We start from the raw sequence: 20955 nt of genomic DNA on the forward strand, positions 1-20955 counted from the left end.
CACTCACACATACACACACACACACATTCACATATTGCAGATATTCTTTTTAATATAAAATACTTTTAATTGTGCAGTTTTTTCCCGAGTACCATTGCCAACCTTGCAGCAGACGCAATTATTTAACAAACTTTATCCTCTTAATTTTTTATTTTATTTAACATATACAAATAAAATTTCTCTACAAAAGCTTTAATGCTGGGGAAGGCTATTCACTAACGTTGAATCCAAAATTTCTGTAGATTTTTAAAATGTAAAGACGTTTTTATATGTAAATAATTTTTTATAAAAAGTTTTTATTCAGTTGTATATTATCGTTTTAAATTTTTTATTTTGATGTGAAAACCTCATTTTAATCAAATTTGTATAATGTATTTGTTTTAAAGTATATTGTATAGGTAATATATCATTACAATGGCGATTGATAATATTACATTTTATTTGTACAAATATTTACTTTATACTTGAATCACGATTGTTTAAACATGTGTTTGTTACATGTATTTGTCACATATTTTGGACATGTATTTGTTACGGTTGTCATATTCTATTTAAATTATTGTAAATTAAATGAATAATCTTCAAAATAATAATGTTGACTTCTCGTTACTTATTATTGATTCTTAATTAGTTTAAAATACTAGCACTCCAATTCTTTTCATTAATCCACTAATCCACATTGCTTCTCTTGGATATAGCAGCGAAACATTTATATAAAAAGTTTATAATATTACTTTATCCGCTGCTATTCCCATATCAATACTAACCACACTCATTGCAACTAACCCACTAACTTCATTGCAGCTTTTTCCTGGCAGACGACAGTTCTGGAACACTCAGAGGTGAGCCCCCCTCCTTCTGCTCTGAGTCCACCCCTGAGTGCACCTCCAATACCAATAAGTATGAGCACACCTGCTGAAGATGGCCCTGGTGCTGGTTCAGATCCTATAACACCTGCTGAAGAAGAAGATGATGATGTTTTTGAAGCAGAACCAACCCCACCTGCAGAAGTGGAAGCTAACGCTAATAAAAGACGCAGTCAATCGCTCAGTTCTTTGCAACCGCAGACTCCATTGAAAGTAAGTTCAATGAATTGTTATCATTTGTTTTTAACTATTGATATTAAATACAATGACAACGAGTCAATTTATACTTAATTATATTGATAATAAAAATAAATCTGATAATATTAATAATGATTAAGTGTTAATCAATAATGTTAATAATAAGAATAAATTTAATAAAATCTTTATGGTGTACATATATTTTACACGTTAATTACAGGCTAAAGACAGAATACGTCGACCCATGAATGCATTTATGATTTTTTCAAAACGGCATCGTGCCGTTGTGCATCAACGTCATCCGAATCAAGATAATCGTACAGTATCCAAGATATTGGGAGAATGGTGGTACGCTTTGGGACCAGAGGAGAAACAAAAGTATCATGAGCTTGCTTCAGAAGTGAAAGAAGCACACTTTAAGGCACATCCGGACTGGAAATGGTGCAGTAAGGACAGACGAAAATCATCGACGACCAGCTTTAAGGGAAGCGAACCAGGAAGGACAAAGTTGAACAGTACGGGAGAAGAAACGGATCTTTTGCAAGGTTCTTCGTCAGAGGATCCAATAACAATTACATCTGTCGATGAAGTATCTACTCCAATTACTACTACATGTAATGAAACTTCTACTAATGTTGAGGTAAAGAGATTTCGCGATAGTATAAACATAGCGTAAATAGTGTTGTAACATCAAAAAATAAATAGTGCATTTAAAGATGTTCCCTTTCAAGATCTTTTTGTTCACTTTGAATATCTATTAGAAAAAGATATTTGGCTCATATTGACAAAATTATCGGCAGATTATGAATCAGTCACATACGCAACATCGGATTTCGGAGATTCCTTTGCAAATCGAAAATACGGAGAGCGACAGTAAGCAGGACGACGATGCAAATGGATCAGATGATGATCAGATGGTTATTTGTGAAGATCCTCAGCCGGAAATAGATTTAAAATGTAAAGATAAATTGACAGATAGTGATAACGACGCACAAGATGAGGATGCAGAGAAAATGTGTTACAATCAAGCTCAGTTCTCAGCAGTAAGTGGTTCGAAGAGGGAAGTCATCAATGTTAAACAGGAAATAACATGCAGGCCTAAACCGATAAAAGGTATTTTCTTCTAAGCCACCAACGAATGTAACGTTTGGCTAACACGTTACATAAATATATTTTAACAATACAAATCTTGATGTTTATTTAGCACGGATACCCTCAACAGGTATAGAATCTACAACAAAATATCACCATACTTCCATGGATAAAGGCAGTACTGTATCAGTTTTATCGAGTACGTATCCTTATCACAGTCCTGTCAATCCAACAGGAGTGTCAGGGTTCCAACCTACTGGTGGTGCTTTCATAACTATGCCGATATCGCCGAAAGTTATTAAACCGGAACCAGTAAAGAGTGAGCAGCAGTATAGTACACAGTACAGTGTAAATAATCTCGTGAGCATCCATACTGAGAACGGACGAAACATGCCTAAATTTACATCAGCTCCGGTATTACACACTGTAAGTATGTTAGACGAATAAACATTTTAATATACATTTCTTGCGATTTGTTTGGAGACACTTGCAAATATTGCACGAATATTGTACACGTTTGGGTTATTGGGAGTATAATTATTGTTCTGCGTACTGACAAGCTCATGTTTCCCTGTGACTGTATTGAAGTTATTTCATCACGGTTGTTTGCTTAAGAAAATAGTGCACACGTTTCTTCCGATATTTTGAATAAAAAACGGACTCGAAGATTAAGTAACAAGTTTAACGATACTAACAGATTGGATCAAAACCTATGATGGCGCTGTTGAAACAACAGCAGCCGTTGCAGTCTTTAGGCACTACTCTTCGCCCCCTTACTTCAACTGTCCCTTATCAACCACCGCTCACTCTAACATTGCTCGATAACGATTTGGTGGCTGTTTCCAAACCGCAGCAGGGATCGCAGTACCTTAACCCGACGCCGCCGCACTCCAGGATGTATGGTGGTTTTCAGATACCCAATACTGGTGAGTGTACAAAAATTATTGTAGTTCTTTTCTCAAGTTTCTTCTATATTGCAATATAATGTAAATAATATATCTGTGTTCCATATACAGATGCTGGTAGCCGCAATAATTCGATAGCCGTGCAGAGTTTGGTTTCGAATAATAAGATGGAAATTCAAAGTGTGATTGTCAGCAAACCTTATCCTTCAACGTTATCGACAATCTCCACTACATCGACTTATCGAGGAATTGGCCATTCCATTGCTCGCCTTGCGGAATCCGAGAGCAATGACAATCAATTGGCTACGAATCACACTCAGTTTTATGGTAATCTTTTGCGAATTCATTAGCTTTTATTATACATCGTAATGTACGTAACGCTCTTAATTAATTTTTGTTTTTATTTATTGTAGTCAGTAATATAAAAGCTGAAGACAGAAAGGGTACAGTAAACATTGCTCTTCCCGCAACAAATGAGATGCATAAGCAACCATCGACGCCTCACACACCGCATACGCCTCAGAGTAATCATGGAAATGGTGATCTGCCATCGAATAAATCATATACGTTCGATGAAGGTCAAAGTAATGATCTAGGACCAAACAAGGGTCCATTCATGCTTGCTCCGACTCCAGCACAGCTTGGTCGAGCGCCACTGCAAAGAAGACAATCAATGGGTACATGATAAAATATAATTGTACCCACACAACAGCACGCATATCCAAAATTGGAACAATAAGATGTCTTAAAGATTTTTCAACGTGCGTGCTGTTTGAGTAGTTTGTTATTTACATTTACACAAGTACAATAAATGTACATACTATTATGACTGTTCCAAAATTCATTATCAGTGCTGAAAATTCATAGTGCATGTAACATAAACTGACAGTGAATTTTTTCAAACACAATTTTTTAAAATATATGTTAGATTGAATATATATTGAATATATTTCATACATAACTGTAGAGAGTTTAAAATTAATTTTTTTTTAATGAAAACGGGGAGGAATTTTTTAATGTAATTCCTCAATATAGTTTAAATGTGAATTTCTTTACAATTAAATGTCAAAAATTTTGTTATTTATCTTTTTATGAATTACAAAAATTCTGTATTTCTCAAACAAAGCTAAACCAAAGCTCGAAGTCTAACGAAATCGCTAGATGTTGCTGTTTTACAACACTTCGACATATCTTTTATATACTACCACATTAATATCTCACGCAGACAGTGATGCACGCATTCGCATTACCTGTCAATTTTCGTATCGTAAATTCGTCGCGATAAAGTGTCTAATTCTAAGCACTCGACGCTGTTGTTCATGCAAACTATGTGACAGTGGACTACTATTTCTTAAGTACAAATTGCGCAGCTTGTATATAAATCAAATGTTGTTACGACGTGCAACGACGTGACAGCTCTAGAGTGCCTTATTGGACTAAAAAATGATAAAGAAAAACTCAATTTTGAAATTTTTTATCGTTTTCAGCATAGATTCTATCTCATATGCACGTATTAATGCGTATACTTTAATTCTGTAAAAGGATTTTCGAATCTTGTGAATGACAAAAAAAAGTACCTATTTACGATACAAAAATTATACGATTTAGTCAGAAGCGAGAAATGACACGTTAATTTTCATTACGTGCTATTTGTAAATAGACAATTTGGATAAAATGAAATAATGAGATCATTTTAAAACAATTATAAAAATGGACGAAAGCTATCCTTATCCCTCCTGACAGTCAGTAAATAATCGTAAAAAATGATAAAAGGCATGTGAAGTGTTTTTATTCAAAGTCTATTTTTGTTTACATATGTGCCTTATATGTTTATGTCATTTTTTACGATTATTTATTTACTGTCACGGGAGATAAGCATAGTTTTCGTCCATTTTTACAAATGTTTTAAAGCGATCTCATTATTTTGTTTTATCCAAATTGTCTTTACTTGCGAATGGCACAAAAATGTAACAAAAATTAACGCGTCATTTCTCGTTTCTGATGTTCAACATGGCTATGATAACTACTCGGAAGCCTTAATTATATAAATGCTTAGGAATTTTTTAAGAAAAATTGACTTTAAATTAAAAAACTAAAAAATTATTAAAATTTATTAAAAAGTGATTTGTAGTTTAAGACACAGTAGTGTCTTTTTATATTTTTACATCTACGAATTTTTGTAAACTTATTTGACACTAAACTGTTTTTTCTTTTTTCTCTTTCTTTAACTCCTTTTCCATACTTTTTATTTAACAGCAGTGCCTCCCGTATCAACTGCAGGAGACCATGGGCCAATGGCAACATCTCAACATTGTGATAATCGACCACAAATAAATGCAACTCAAACGACAGAGCAAACGCAACAGAATTTTACAGAATCACATACTTCTTCTCCTTCTACTAAAAAGGGTTCTTTCTTCAAGAAAAACGTGGAGGATGGTATGGACAGGTATTATCAATATATTTTTAATCTCTTTACTATTTTATAATTATTACATTAATGAGAAATGTTATAATTATATTAGATTAATTTAATGTATTTGTCGAATAATTGCAGAGTTCTTGAACAAGTGAACTTCCAAGAGAAATTCTCATCGTTGCCAGAATTCAAACCAGAGGATATACAAAGATTACAAAGTCCGAATGCAATCAGTATAAACACTCCGATCAGTATAAATACTCCGAGTTCAGCTAGCCACAACAGTGCAGCTTCTATGTTACATCCGCAAACACGTATACACACCTATAGTCGAAAGAAACCCATACAAGTAGTACCTCATAGGCCCACAGGTAAGTCATTATACTAAATATATAGTTTTAATTAGATTTGAGTGTACTTAATAATGTTTGTGATATTATATATACATGTCTTTTTTTAATAGTAAATGAGGAAGAGATCGAGTCAGATACATCGATATCAGCTACTCCAAAATCTGCTTCGAATGTTAAGCTGACAGGTACTACGTTCTTCGGTCCGGATTTCAACGTCGATGCTTATAGAGCCAATAACGATCTAATGGATGTCGATGCCAGCTCTCCGCGTACGCCGAAAACCCCTGGAAGCAGTGCTGGAAACACCGTGCTGGGAATCGGTAGAACTGACAACGAGCGTGGTCATAGGAAGGTATTGGAGCAACGGAGACAATTGGTCATGCAGTTGTTTCAAGAGCATGGTTACTTCCCATCTGCGCAAGCGACTACCACGTTTCAACTTGAGCACGTGGATATATTTCCTACCAAGACTAGTTTGCAACTAAAGATTCGAGAAGTGAGGCAAAAATTGAAAGCCAATTCAACGCCGAGTGCTAACAGTCTTGTTAGTCCATTACCGGTCTCCGAATCTTCTCCTGTTGTAATTGGTAAGTAACAAAAAATTTCATTGCGTCTCATAAAATTTTTCTTATATATTTGTAGTATGAAATGATTCATGCTATATATAAATTATTTCTAAATATTTCTTTAGGTCCAACTGCTCCTCCAACATCGATAGGAGCTCCACATTCACTGCCTGTAAGCAGTAGTGGTAGCTAGCACCCACGTGCCAACTGTGATACTGTGCATCCCCTTACTCCGCAGCACGAATACATCATCATTCTTTGAAGGGCGAAGTGTTCACTAGAAAAGTCAAAGTGTACACTCTCTTTGGGATTTATAAAGTACTGCGAAAGGCTTTAGTGCAATTTTAAATTACGATAAAGTCTGGTGCGGATGACTTTAGCGGGCATACTGAGACGTGTCGATATATAAATGTCAATGATGATCGACTTTGTATATAATACTGAGCTATTAATAATTTGGAGACGCTCTCTTGGAGTGTGTGTTTGAATCTTTGTGTTCAATCGTCATTGAACAATAAAAAAATGACGAAAATTGCAAATATTCAATAGATAAGTCGCGGTATTTCACGATAATTTATGTTTTTGCGTGCAAATTTTACATTATCTGAATCCCGTTGTATTATACTATACCACGTAGAAACGAAGTGACTATGTGGTAACAATATAATAATGCATAAACTTGATTGAAACCTGCCATGAGATAAAAACTTTCTTCTTTGAAACAAAAAGACAATACTACATTACACTATAGAATTGTAGATTCAAAGATGATTAAAAAGAATTATGGTAATTCAAATATATTATTTTATGATATTTTGAAATTGTAATTCGCATTTTATTGCGCAGTCTGAATTGTGCAATTGATATTTGTACATCAACACGTCCTGCGTGATTCATGAAAGGCCTAAGCCATTGTTAAATATTGTTGAAAATATGAAATAAAAGTCATTAGAGAAAAAAGGGACAGACAGAAAAGCGAAAGAGAGAATCGTAATTGAAAATATTATAAAACAGAATTACGAAATATTACGAAATTAAAGAGTTTATATATATATATATATAAACATATACTTTAGTTATACTTTATATATATGTATATATATAGATCGAAAAAAATATAGAATGAAAACTACGATACACTGCACAAAAATATATGTAATACACTTATCAGCAATGTTTATTTTGCATGTAAATATTATAGAATAACTTTGAGGTAAAGAACATCTGAAGAGTTGAAATATCTACAATATTCTTTATCTGAGGAGTTATAAAAGCACTGTATTCTTGATTTATAGATTGCGATATCTCCCAGAGGTAAAAATCGTGCCATTGTGCGGCGACAAAGTAAAGGGAATATATATGCGCTATAATTCCCGTACTAGTGGAAGAATAATTGTTAGATAACTTCTGATATATAGATAGTATGTAGTACGTTTCTCTGACATTGAAAGTACTTATTCTACTGTTTTTAGAGCTTTGCTAAGATTCATTGCATTAATCTACGTTTTATAGGTGTTTTAAAAACGGTCTATCTCTTTTTTTCAGTTATTTTTTGTTTATTTTATATTTTTTCTTTTTTTTTTTGACCTTAGATTTAAGTGCTTTTATGAAGGTCGTAATTTTTTTTTTTTTTTTTTTTTGACCGTGACAAATACACATTTTATTCTTATCTTTATTGCATGTATCAAGTACTTAATATGTACTACATAGATGAAGAGGCAGGAACAAAATTTAATCATTGTGGTACTCAAACGTCGATTAATTTTCAATCGACAATTACCATATATCGTTAACAATAGCAACATATTAAAAATAAAACGCGTACACTTTTATTAAAGCTAAAACGTATATGTTGTATACAGTGAATTTGTATAATATGTTGAATAGGATCAGTGGTTGTTATATCGTGTTTTTAATAAGTTTATTCTTTATTATATATATATAAGAGAAAAAGATACAGTATATCGCATCTGTTTTAACATTCTCTTTTACTGATCCAACGTTCTCTCCCTTTTTACATTATTAAAACTCTCAGAATTATTGCATCGAATTTTAGCAAAGATTGTTGAATTTGGCTGTAAAATAGATTATGTAATTAGTGATATGTTTATAAAAAAAAAGCGCACCTCGACAGGTTGAAATCTCGCGTCAAGGCACGTATATCGTAGTTAAGATATGAGAATGTCTATTCTACATATTTTGTAAATAGAAAACAATATACTAATTGAAATATGTATAGATATATATATGTATATATAATACACACACACTCACATATATATATATATATATACATATATAAAAAATATATTCTGGAGATGGTAGAATATATTGGTATTGTAATTTGTAGAATTATAATTATGAGGAAAAATGCAGACAGGATTAAGTTTAAAATAATTGCAGATTATGGGCCTTCATCTGTAATGGACTCTTGTGCTCGGGACGGTCCTCCCACCCTTCTCCAAAGTTAATCCTTTCCTAAAGCGTTAGGATACTATTGTTTGTACATAATATAATTATATAGTTCTCCTATTGGCTCTTGATTTATTATTTTTTATCGAATGTTAAACGCACTAGTGGCAAATAGTAATGTAGGAAGAGGGAAACTTAAAGCCTGGATTGATCCTGTAAAGTTTCATACCGCAGACATATTTAATATCTATCCTGCTGATGAAAACTTGCTTCAGGTTTATATTGCAAGCCATTTTAATACGTTTTAAAACGATTTTTATGGTTACGCGTTTCATGCAAGCAATCAAAATTCGAAAAATATTGCGTTGTCAAAATATTGTCAGAATATTTTAGAGTTGCATATGTACGCTTGTTGTATGTCGTGAAGTATGCAAGCTCGTTTTTATTTATAATTTGGTTAAATTCTAATAAAATACCTCATCCAGTATGAGATTCGTAGAACTTTTTGAAGATATTTTATCACAAAGTATATTTTAGGTACGAATGCTCAAATCTTACTTTATATTTATACCTGCACACACAAGATTTATTATATACTATTCTCTCTTAGCTGATGAATTTGTCAAATATATTTGTGCTTTCTTTATATTATTAGAAAAGCGGAAAGTTGTCTATAAAAAAAATTGTTTATATAGTAAGCGCCAACTTTTTTTTTAATCTGTACGTGCATTTTTTGTATTTTAAAAATGATATTTGAGAGATATATTCTTAGATCTAGATAATACAGGATCTTAACAGGGTTTGAATATCTCTCACATTCTAGCCCGTCTTTAAAGAATTAATAAAAAAAAATAAATACTATATATATATATATATTTTGTACTTGCGTAAAACTAGCGAACTACTTTCCAGTATTTATATAAGATTCTTGAAAAATCGTTTGGTATATATGTATATATAAAAATGTGTATATATAATTATATATACACACACACACACATATACAGCACTCAACACACACATACATACACACACACACACAATATATATATACATATATCTTCTTCCCCTTTATTTCATATGGTGATGAAATACGTTCCGTGATTTAGCAGCCATGAATGTGACTGTGATCTAGGAAAACAGAAGTAAAGTAAAAGTGGCGGCTATTCTACTGACTATTTCTTCACTACTAGACTTTCTTCCTGTATGTTTACTTCCTCTTTATATCTCTTCCTTAATGTATAAACGAATATGCACAAGCGCTTCTTCACACTACTCTTATCATTATTATTACTTTTTTTATTATTTGCGTTAAATATAATATTTTTACTGTGCTTATAGTTGCTACGCGATTTACCATAATTTTCATTATTCTATTATTTCTTGTTTAATTTTGAAATATTTTTAAAACTGTTATGTAATTATATATTATCAGTCAAGATTAATGTTATAAAAAATATACGAAGCATATAAAAGTACATATTGTGGCGGCTCGCCACCAGAGGTCCAAAAAGGAAAAGACTCAAAAGGAAGAGACTCGCGCCAATTCTCGCATGTACTCGAGATACGTGAGATCTATTCATATAGCATCTCGCTCTAAGACGCCTGGAGGTGTCTTAGAGCGAGATGCTATATGAATAGATCTCACGTATCTCGAGTACATGCGAGAATTGGCGCGAGTCTCTTCCTTTTGAGTCTTTTCCTTTTTGGACCTCTGGTGGCGAGCCGCCACAGGACTCCCCTCCTAATGATGGCGCTATCCAACACCAACGAGACAAAAAGTCCGCTTTATACCCTGAAACGTGATCGACTAATACAGACCCCTTTATGATCCATTTCAATATCATTAAGCAATATCTCCGGAGTACGTTCTTTGTAAATTATATCGGTGTTCTTGCGTATGGACTCCATGAAATTATGTTGAAAAGAAAAGAAAAAGAAGGAAGCGATATGTAACTCATGTATATTTTTTCTTAAGTGTATCTAATCGACAGAATGTAGAGATATCAGATACGGATAGAAAATCTTTAGGAAGGAGGTGAGAGATGGGGAGAGAGAGAGAGAGAGAGAGACAGACACAGATTATTATCCCTTTTTACACTTTATTACCATAAGTTGTTCATTTGCCGATTTTACCATTGTGCCTGTATCAATATCTCACGAGTCATCGTTTTTAACGTGTTACGAGCTGAATGCAAGCCGAGCGCATTTTGCGGATGAATGAGCCGATGGTGATTGGTAGATTTTAACACTGACGCCCTTAAAACCGAGTACCAGAGTTGTTGGACCAAATTACCAGGTACACAAATACACGTATACACGGCTGTTTCGACTTAAAAAAAAAATGCGTTTACTTTTTCTAAGGAGCGACTGAGGGGCGATAAGCAAGAACGTGAGATGAGGAATTATTCGAACGGCATTCGTGGTATACATATTCTTTATCGGAATTCCCGCATTATGCAAAATTGGTTTTCGCTTGTTATTGTATATATACGTTGATATAAAATTAAGTGTACGTGCGCCCGGGTTTTTTCTTCGATTCACGTAAATTTGCCAAGTTGTGATCTTCAATGAAAGCTTGAAATTTGTTTAAAAGTTCGATCCTTTTCTATTAAAAAAAAATACATCCAATCTCGCGCGTGAGACATGGCGATTCCTTCAGTCGATCGTACAATAATTATGCACACGGTATTTCTGCGAAACATTTCCATATTTCGGCCATTTTATTTCCTTAGTTTGCAGTTCAATCGAAGTTAAATTACTCCGCTCAGTAATAAATCGTAGTGCTATGGCCGCAAATAATAATAATCATAATAATGTGGAATTAGAATTTTAACATTATTTCGGCGAGGCACGTTGCTGCGCGAACGATGATAATTTACCCTGTATGTGAAATGTATTATATGAAATTTACTTGTAACAATGTAAAGTATATTTTATTATAAGGTAGAAAGGCAGTATGGTGGATTATCTTATGCCTGGCCAAAATATTATTACACCGATCATTATTAGCATACGTAACAGTTTTACGAATGAAGATTGGCATGCGCTTTTCTTCTGATAAATATAGTCGTCATAGAGAGACCGTAGGCTTGTTGGCGAAGTGCCGTAAAAAGAGTTTCTTTTATTTTCTTTTTCTTTTCATGAGTATACACTGAAGTGCATTGTTCTGGTGGAGACATTTTAATGGCCTCTTGTATGTATATTAGTATTAACAATACTGATAATTGTAAAAATAAAAAGGGAGAAAGGATTCTTAGCACATTACGGAGATATTACGAGTTTTTAGAAAGCAGATAAATATGGAATATTATATACGAAAAATATTCTTCATCAAATGTATATTACAAAATCATATATATTATATACCGATGTCTGATTATAAAAATATTGAACAAGTGTTATCAAATAAAATGTTGTAATCTGTGTTGACAATCGCCAATTGTTCTAATGATACAATCGTTGAACGGATACATGCCTTCTTGAGTAATAAAGGTAATAAATTACGATATTTGGGGATGTTACATATTCAAACAACTTTTGTCTCTGTACATAAAAGCGGCCGGAGGAAATCTTTTCTTGCGAATCCAGAAGTTGGTAACTGCTAAGTCAAGGAAATAGGTATTGTTGTATGAGTGACGACGTGGAAAGTTGTCGGCATTGAAAAGCCAAAAACACATTCGTGTATATATTTTCTTAAATAGCTATTACAACACATAGCTTTGCACGATTCAGTTAGATCGTAATGGAATATTTAAAAAATGCAATAAATAATATCCGTAGTCCACTTGTTTTATTTCGCCATGATTCACATAACTATGCTACTTAGATATGTTTTCCTTCTGCTTTTTCTGTTTCTTCGTTTCGATTTCATCGATCGGCGCAGCTTTCACAAACGGAATTTCATTTTCGTATTCGGAAGGCATGTAATCCGCCAAAATTTTTGGCACTTTAATGCCAGTTTCCGTTTGATGTACTTCCAAAATTGCACAAATTACACGTGTTACAGCACACATGGTTGCATTCAACATGTGAACGTAGTCTGTCGTTGTGTTCATTTTTTTCGTTTGACCGTATCTGCAGATTAAAGGAACTTTATAAGGTTTATGCAATAAGTTGATTATGAAAGCAGCAACATTTATGTTCATTTAATCCACTGACCTGACTAACAATCTTCTTGCTTGATAATCCAAACAATTGCTACATGATACGAGTTCGCGAAATGCACCCGAGCCAGGAAACCAAGCCTCCAAATCTAATTTTTTAGAAGCTGCATGATTCAATGCACCAGATACAATATTAACTATACGATAAGGAATGTCTAAAGCTTGATAAAATTTTTCCGCATTGGAAATCATTTCTTCCATCATTTCCCAGGATTTGTTATCATGAGGCGAGGTAAGGCAGAATTGCTCTATCTATAAATAAAACAGTAAAATTAAAATATTAAATTTATTATTTTACATGTATATTAAATTTAATTATTTTAAATTTAATTATATTAAATTTGTTTTACTTTATGAATATTTAATTTTTATTTGGGATACTACATGGTTTTATGTAGGAGAAGCAGATTCGTAATTAGCGGATTTCAATCCTTTATCCTAAATTTTTTAAATTTAACCTTAACATAGATTATACAGATAGCAAGCCTTAATAAAAATCTAACGTTCCTAGTTAGGAAATGTGCACATAACTTGGAAAGACAAAATTTTTAAAGCAGGTCAAGATCCACTTAGGATTGTGGGTCATCCATAATGTTAATTGATTGGTTAATTCAAATTTAACTTGAGATACCTTCTCAAATTGATGTACCCTAAAAATACCCCTAGTATCTCGTCCATGAGAGCCAACTTCTTGTCTAAAGCAAGTAGAGATTCCTGCATATTTTATTGGTAAAGCATTTTCGGCTATCCATTCACCTCTGTGAAAAGCTGCTATTGGCTGCTCAGAGGTAGCAATAAGATATTTCTCTTCCATTTCTTTATCCTCGTTACGTTCGCTACCTTTACCAATCACCTGATAGAATAAAAAAAAATAATTACAATTAAATTGATATTTTACATTATGACTACTAAAAACCTTACTTTATATAATTCCTCATCAAATTGAGAAAGTTGCGCTACTTCTTGCATTGCGTCCTTCCGCATAGTAAACGGAGTGTAAAGAGGCTTGTAGCCTGTTTTAAATAATTTCTTTAATGCTAATTGTATGAGACCTTGTTGAAGAAATACCGCTGGACCAGTGAGAAAATAGCCTCGTCCACCAGAGACATTTGTTCCACGTTCTCCGTCCATTCCATCGATCATATGGATGAGATCGACATGAGAATATTTTTTTCTATCAGTGCAATTTCCCCATGTTTTCTCTACCTGATGTGATGAAGATTAGATAAATAACATTAATAATGAACAAATTTAAGTATTGTATTCATAGTCATGATTCAATTTGAGCTAAATTTAATCAGTCTTTTATTTGAAAATCGCATTCTAAACCATGATTTAATAAATCCGATTGGTTTAAACTTTTATTTAAATCTAACTCGTCTCAAATAAAGCTCAATCGTTGATTGATCTACAACTATGAATACCGATCTAAATGGCCATAAGACATGTCAAACATACTTTGTTCTCTTCTTCGTCATTGCTGACAGGTACAGATTCGTGCAAATGATTTCCGACCTCTCTGAGTGCAGCATTTCTTTCCAATTCAATAGTCTTCAGGTTCTCATCGTTTTTCTGTATGGCATCATCGATAAGAGTACGTATTCTCTTGATTTGTGTCACTGTCAACGCTTTCAGACTTTCCGAGGTCAAGTTGTCCAAATTGTCGACGATTGTCTGGGGTACGGTATCATCGTCGCCAAGTGGCTCCTTCCGCTTCATCTTCTCGCCGATTTCTTTGCTACATAAGTTTTTTAACTTATTGAAATTGTCGGCGCGATGACGCAATTGCCGCCAATGTTTGTCCTTCTCAATCACAGTATCTACTAGTTCTACATCTTTGAAACGCTTTTTTTGGTTGTCCCGAATTTTTTCTGGGTCAAAACCTTTATCTTTACGGAAGAAATCCAAGTCGAGTACCATAGTTTCTACTTTTCGTTCGGTGTGTCAAATGATGTATACTTTGCCGCACGTGGCACCCCAACCAGCTGTGACAGAACAGATATATGACAATATAGCTCAAGATATACATTTTTTTCGTTGGATATTTATTTAACTTTGACATATTTAAGTACTTTTACCTGTTAAATCAACAACGACTGTCAATAATCGATAACAGCTGATGAACGGCTGTCACAAGTTGAACTAATCACGACTTACTTGAAATGTTTTAAGGTTATAGCACAGTAGCTCAACTCTCTGTCGGCGTCGGCACCTTTGACGTTAGTGAAGCTGAATGAAGCCCAAAATGGAGTGCGCATGCGCGAAATCAGTAAGCTCCTTAATAACGCCATATAAACTTCTATCTCACTTGCTCTTAATTTTTTCTTTCTGTCTGTTTCTTTCTGCTCTAGTTTATTTAATACAGGAACAAAAAACAGATTTATGCCCATTTCCACCAATAACTTTTAATCTCGGTTCAATTTGCTCTTCATCTTTTTCTAATTCTAAAAATTAGGAAAAGATGAACAGTAATTTAAACCGAGATTAAAGTTAATCTGTATTGGTGGAAACAGGCATTATAGTGTTATGGACAAACCAAAACTACGTTCAGCAAAGAAAGGATGTGTTGACTACATTGGGGTGAAAAAGTGAGCAAATTCACTAGAATGTTTATAATTTCATTGGTCAATACCTAGAATTTTCTTTTGCAATTTTCACCTCGTTCACGATCGATTCGCGTACAAAATAATTTTTATTTTATTTCGTGATAGGGAATTGTGCCTTTTTGAAATAAGCTAACAATAAGAGACAAAATATATATATATATATATATATAGGAAAAAAAGTGCGTAGCATTATTATTTTAATATCCTACACTTAATATGAATATTAACTTTCTATTGAATTACATTAATTTCGGTAATACGTGTAAACATATATATAAATGACATAAGAGTATGTATATTATAATCATTTTGATACATATATACATATATATTGTACCAATTTAGTACATTGTTTTTTAAATACATTGCTGAAATTAAGATAATTCTAATTAGAAAGAGATGATGAGTGAGTTTAAATTTCGCGAATTGTACGTAAAACCGGAACATATAAATTATTTTGGATTTTACAGGCATCGAATATTTCTTAATTAACTTTCTCGTTTGTTATTTCATATCCTATTGTGTTTACATACATCGTATTTTACGGATATTCGAAGTGAATATAATAATACCAAATAAGTCGCCAAAATATATGGAATACAGGCAGTACACGGCGTGTTTGTTAATTTCAAATTGTATCACGAATTCTCGTTATTAATTTAAAAAATCTCATATTTTTATTTAAGTTGACAAATATACAACTCGCGAATAGGACCATTAAATATAAATTATATCACACGGTTATGCATGCATGCGTTATTATCATTACTACTCATCGAAACTGAACGGCATAGATTGTTCAATATTATGCGTTGCATTAATTTTTAATTAATACTTTTGCACGCGCGTGTGCTCGAATATAAATATAGTATATAGATTATATATATAGATATATATATGGCACAATTATCGGAATTCTAATACGTCCACGAATTTATTTGACGTCACTTTAATTCGAGCATGGATTCCACTATGATTTTCAGCGAACGAACGATCGTTCGTATTTTTCGATATCGATTGTTTTTCGTTAACACACACTTTACATATATGTGTGCTTTTATGCGTTTCAAATCTTATTATGGAGATTATTAACAATGCTTTAATGCGCGCGCGGCCGCGTACATACACATGAAATTGTGCATATATCGAGGCTCATTTCCCGCAATCCCATGTATGCCTCGATATTTTACGCATTAACGCAAAGCACGATCGAGTGTGTTTTAAATCCCGCGCTTATTATTTTCAAAATAATCTAGTAATAAATAAATACGTAGTTTAACGTGGACACTATATATAGAGAAGGAAAACCGTGATAGTGTCACGATCCAAGCATAAAAGAGCGCTTATAAAAGCCATAAACTGTTAATTTATATATACCACATATTATATGCCAAAATTGATAAGTTGTCAATATTACATTACAATGATTTACGCAGATTTACGTGCTGCCACTTGCTGTAAAAGTTGAGAATTCTGTTATTCTATAATTCTTCACGATGAAGAGACTTCTTTATGAAAGATAAAGATCTTTCCATATCTAGAATACCTATATCAGTGTTGAATTCCATATTCAGAATTCGGGATATTTAAAAAATACATATATTTTGATTTTTAACAAATTTTAAAACATTTTGAGTAATTTGACAAAAAACAATATTTGACTAAGGTATATGCATAAGAGAAATATATTTCGCAAATATCACAAAAGATAAAATATATGGATAAATTGAAAAATTCAAGGACTCTTTTATATAACAATAATCAATAACATTAAACAGGGCAAAGTAAGAGTCAAATTACAATTAAAAATCTAAATTTCTCTGATAATTCTATTATTGTTATAAAATATATGTGTTATTTTGAAATTCCTCCTCTCCCCATTTGGATGACTCCGCATACCCAGAAAAGTTTCCGTCCCTCACGCCTGTAATCGTGATATCGTTACATTACTTTTCTTTACGCAGCTCTTTTGCCATGTATAAACCTCCGGAACGACAATGTAACGATATAGTTTACTAGTCTCGTTACAAGTTACAGAATAGGGTCTTTCGTTTGAGTTAATTTTATGGTTATGACAGAAGTTATATCCGATAAGTCATTATAAGCGGAAACATTGAAATTATTGTATTGAACTTTATCGGTTACGGCATAAGTTGACAGTTTATGGCTTGCATAAACACTTCTTAAGCCTAAAGGATTATTTATGCTGGTCATAAATTGTTAACTTATACCGTAACATAATGAATCGTTAAATATACAGGCCCACCAAAAGAAAATTTATCCTGTATACTCTGGTGGAAACCCAGCTATTCTTATGTATTTTGAGTCGGTGAATACGAATCTGATATAAAAATAGAACCATCCCCTGCAAATTTTCAATTTAGAGCAAAAAAATGGGTCAAAAATCTCGAAATCTACTTTTATGGATATATTCTAAAACCATTGGCAAAAATAACTTGTGATTAAATCTAGACTATATGTTTCCCGAGTTGAGAAATACTTTCCAGCCGTCTATACGCCGTATCTACGTCCTCTACGATGAACTTTGACAATCAGAGAGAGTTCATTGTTAGAAGTTACGCAAGAGGTGTAGAGGACGTAGATACGGCGCGTATAGACGGCTGAAAAGTATTTCTCAACTCGGGAAACACGTAGTCTAGATTTAATCACAAGTTTTTACCAATGGTTCTAAAATATATTAATAAAAGACGATTTCGAGACTTTTAACCCATTTTTTTGCTCTAGATTGAAAATTTGCAGAAGATGATCCTATTTTTATGTCAGATTCATATTCAGCGACTCAAAATACATAAGAATAGCTGTGTTTCCAGTATAGGATACTTTTCTTTTTGTGAACTTGTGATATCATAAAAAACACATAAAAAAACATATAAACATAATTATTCCCAAAATCAAGTCTAAAATTATATTCTAATTATAAAATAATAATATAATCATTATTTTATAATTACATTTAATATTTATATACAATTAATATTTAAATTTTTTTTTTCAGGATGGACAGAGAAGCAGCAATTTTTTATTATTTTGTTATTGCATTATGAAAGAGTATTAGATAAATATTTAGTATTTAGAATTATTCTTAATATAATAATATTTTATTATTTCTTGTTACATATTTTATACAATACAAAAGCATTTCCGTAAAATTACATACATACGACAGAAGTGAACTCTCTTCTCTACTTGATAATATATAATATACTAAATTAAAATGTTTTTACTGTTAACTTTATTATTAAATTTATTTTTTGAGGCTTACTATTTTACTTGTCAGATACAGCTATCATTGATCCATATTTTAAAATTCAACAACATTGTATCTAAATTCTTAGTTTGTCTTCGTTGTGAAAAGGATGTCGAAATTAAAGATTAAATAGGAAAGTAACTTATTCAGTGACGACTGTCAGATGCAGCGATAACGGGAATAAATTCAGATGATAAGAGAGAAATGAAATGAGTTCTCGGCCGCTTATTCCTCGCCAAGTTTGGTGAAGAAAACCGGGTTTATTTTGCATAGAGCTCTCCAATTCGCATGCCATTCACACTAGTTGTAGTTATAATGGACATCCAAAGTTATAATGCATAATAGAAACGAACGTGAACTCTTCATATAATTATAAATGATTTATCATTTTAAAACATATACACACCTATATATTTCATTTGTTAAATAAAATATACGTTTGCGTTATTCACAATACAAATAATAATTAAATCATTTGTGCTGAATTCAAATTTTATTAAAGCTTTTTACCGTCTCTCATATCTAAAACGTAAATATCAACGAATTATTACAAATTAATTTCATATAAATTCGTCATTTCATAAAGTATGCTCAAAAATTTGGAAAAGTAATTATAATTTAATTGTTAAAACATTTTAAGAGATTATCTTTTTTAAGCGCTTTTGTGCACATTTTCAGCATTAATTAAACTTTGATAAAATAAAATGAATTGTCGAATTTTCCGTTTATTTAAAAATTATGTGTAGTATCATTAAGATAGGGATATTAATCATAAAATTAGAGAATCTATTTTAGAAAGAGAAAGCCAGCTGCAATTTCTTACGCGCGCGTCTCTTTAAAGTAATAAAGATTAAATTAATTGACTTGTGTTAAATTCTTCGCGCATTTATAAAGATTTCGTGGAGATAAAGAGAATTATATTACAGATTACTTGCTAATTCTCTGCATTATAGCTTCTTTATCAAATTGATATCTTCTACGAAGGTATTTAGGTTGTATACGTGAATCTAACAAATCAAATGAATTTTCTATGTTTAGCCAATATTTTCATGTGAAATACAACCGCTTTAAAGCTAACTGAATTAGCTATTTAATTTTATAGCGATGAAATATTTTACAGGGATAAAATACATATTTTAAGTATACGTACGTATTAATATGTATGTAAAATATATGTATACACATCCATATTTTAGATGCTCTAATTATATTGGTAAAATATGCGATAGCATAAAATTATTATGTAAACATAAATGATTATATTACTCTACTCAATAAAATCTAGGGAACACTTTCAAACACGCTAAAAATTGGGCAATATTCGGAACACCGTAACTCGGTGAAAAATCATCGCAGGCAAAATTTAAGAAAGCATTTTAAAGATTGAAATCTCTACGTTCAATATGACTTATACATACTTTACAGAGTTATATGGACACAAATGGATATCCATCAAATCTAACAATTTTTTTTTTAATGATCGTTTTTGCTTCAATGTTCGATAACTCGGTGAAAAAAAATCGTACAACGTTCAATAAAAAAATTAAAGGTAAATATTCACTTTTTCGACTACTGTAAACCGTGTTTTCGTATAATTTTTACCTCACACGCCATAGAGACAGACCTTTGTATGTTTGTGAAAAATTTTTTGATTTGGCGGGTATCCATTTGTGTCCGTATAACTCTGTAAAATCAATCATATTGAAATTTCAATTATAGATTTCGGAAGTAGAGATTTCAATCTTTAAAATGCTTTTTTAATTTTTTGAAGCGATGATTTTTCACCGAGTTACGGTGTTCTGAATATTGCCCAATTTTTAGCGTTTTCGAAAGTATTCTCTAAATTTTATTGAGTATATATAGTGTATATAAATGCTTATATACCCGTATTTTAGATTTTGGTTTAATATATGTATATATTATATATATAATATTATAATATTTAATAAGGAAATAAAATAAACATGTCTCCAAAAAAAAGATGTATCATATGTTTTGGTAGCATGTGAGAATTCAATGTATACAATAAAAAAGGTAAGTTGAAACCACTCGAATTGATGATTCAACCAACTCAATTTCAGCGTTAAAACGAATTAACTGTCGG

The 20955-nt window shown here is 32.1% G+C and overlaps 2 protein-coding genes across 2 annotated transcripts in view; one reads left to right on the forward strand and one right to left on the reverse strand.

Moving 5' to 3' along the window:
- cic (Putative transcription factor capicua) overlaps nt 1–6779 on the forward strand; it is a 12440-nt gene extending 5661 nt beyond the window's left edge. The window contains exons 10-20 of the mRNA XM_018541012.1: nt 805–1079; nt 1285–1704; nt 1865–2177; nt 2269–2582; nt 2854–3082; nt 3173–3388; nt 3475–3738; nt 5318–5510; nt 5619–5851; nt 5944–6420; nt 6525–6779. Coding sequence (XP_018396514.1) covers nt 805–1079; nt 1285–1704; nt 1865–2177; nt 2269–2582; nt 2854–3082; nt 3173–3388; nt 3475–3738; nt 5318–5510; nt 5619–5851; nt 5944–6420; nt 6525–6592 — 3002 coding nt within the window. The 3' untranslated portion in view covers nt 6593–6779. The remainder of the gene's footprint in view (nt 1–804; nt 1080–1284; nt 1705–1864; nt 2178–2268; nt 2583–2853; nt 3083–3172; nt 3389–3474; nt 3739–5317; nt 5511–5618; nt 5852–5943; nt 6421–6524) is intronic.
- A 5318-nt stretch (nt 6780–12097) lies between these two features.
- Nucleotides 12098–15206, reverse strand: SerRS (Seryl-tRNA synthetase). The gene is made up of 6 exons (XM_018541024.1): nt 15056–15206; nt 14436–14962; nt 13899–14183; nt 13609–13830; nt 12973–13229; nt 12098–12888 (listed from the first exon to the last, which is right to left on the reverse strand). Exons 2-6 carry the CDS (start codon nt 14895–14897, stop codon nt 12633–12635), a joined length of 1482 nt encoding a protein of 493 aa, XP_018396526.1. The 5' UTR covers nt 14898–14962; nt 15056–15206; the 3' UTR covers nt 12098–12632.
- Nucleotides 15207–20955: the final 5749 nt, after the last annotated feature.

Source organism: Cyphomyrmex costatus, unplaced genomic scaffold (genome assembly GCF_001594065.2).
Source record: "Cyphomyrmex costatus isolate MS0001 unplaced genomic scaffold, Ccosl1.0 scaffold275, whole genome shotgun sequence".
NCBI lineage: Eukaryota > Metazoa > Arthropoda > Insecta > Hymenoptera > Formicidae > Cyphomyrmex > Cyphomyrmex costatus.

Excerpts from the sequence above, each read along its gene's own strand:
- SerRS (XM_018541024.1), bottom strand. The coding sequence starts at position 14,897 with ATGGTACTCGACTTGGATTTCTTCCGTAAAGATAAAGGTTTTGACCCA. Across the intron at positions 13,230-13,608 it reads GGGTACATCAATTTGAGAAG|ATAGAGCAATTCTGCCTTAC; the intron begins GTATCTCAAGTT and ends TTTTATTTATAG. Across the intron at positions 12,889-12,972 it reads GCAAGAAGATTGTTAGTCAG|ATACGGTCAAACGAAAAAAA; the intron begins GTCAGTGGATTA and ends TTTAATCTGCAG.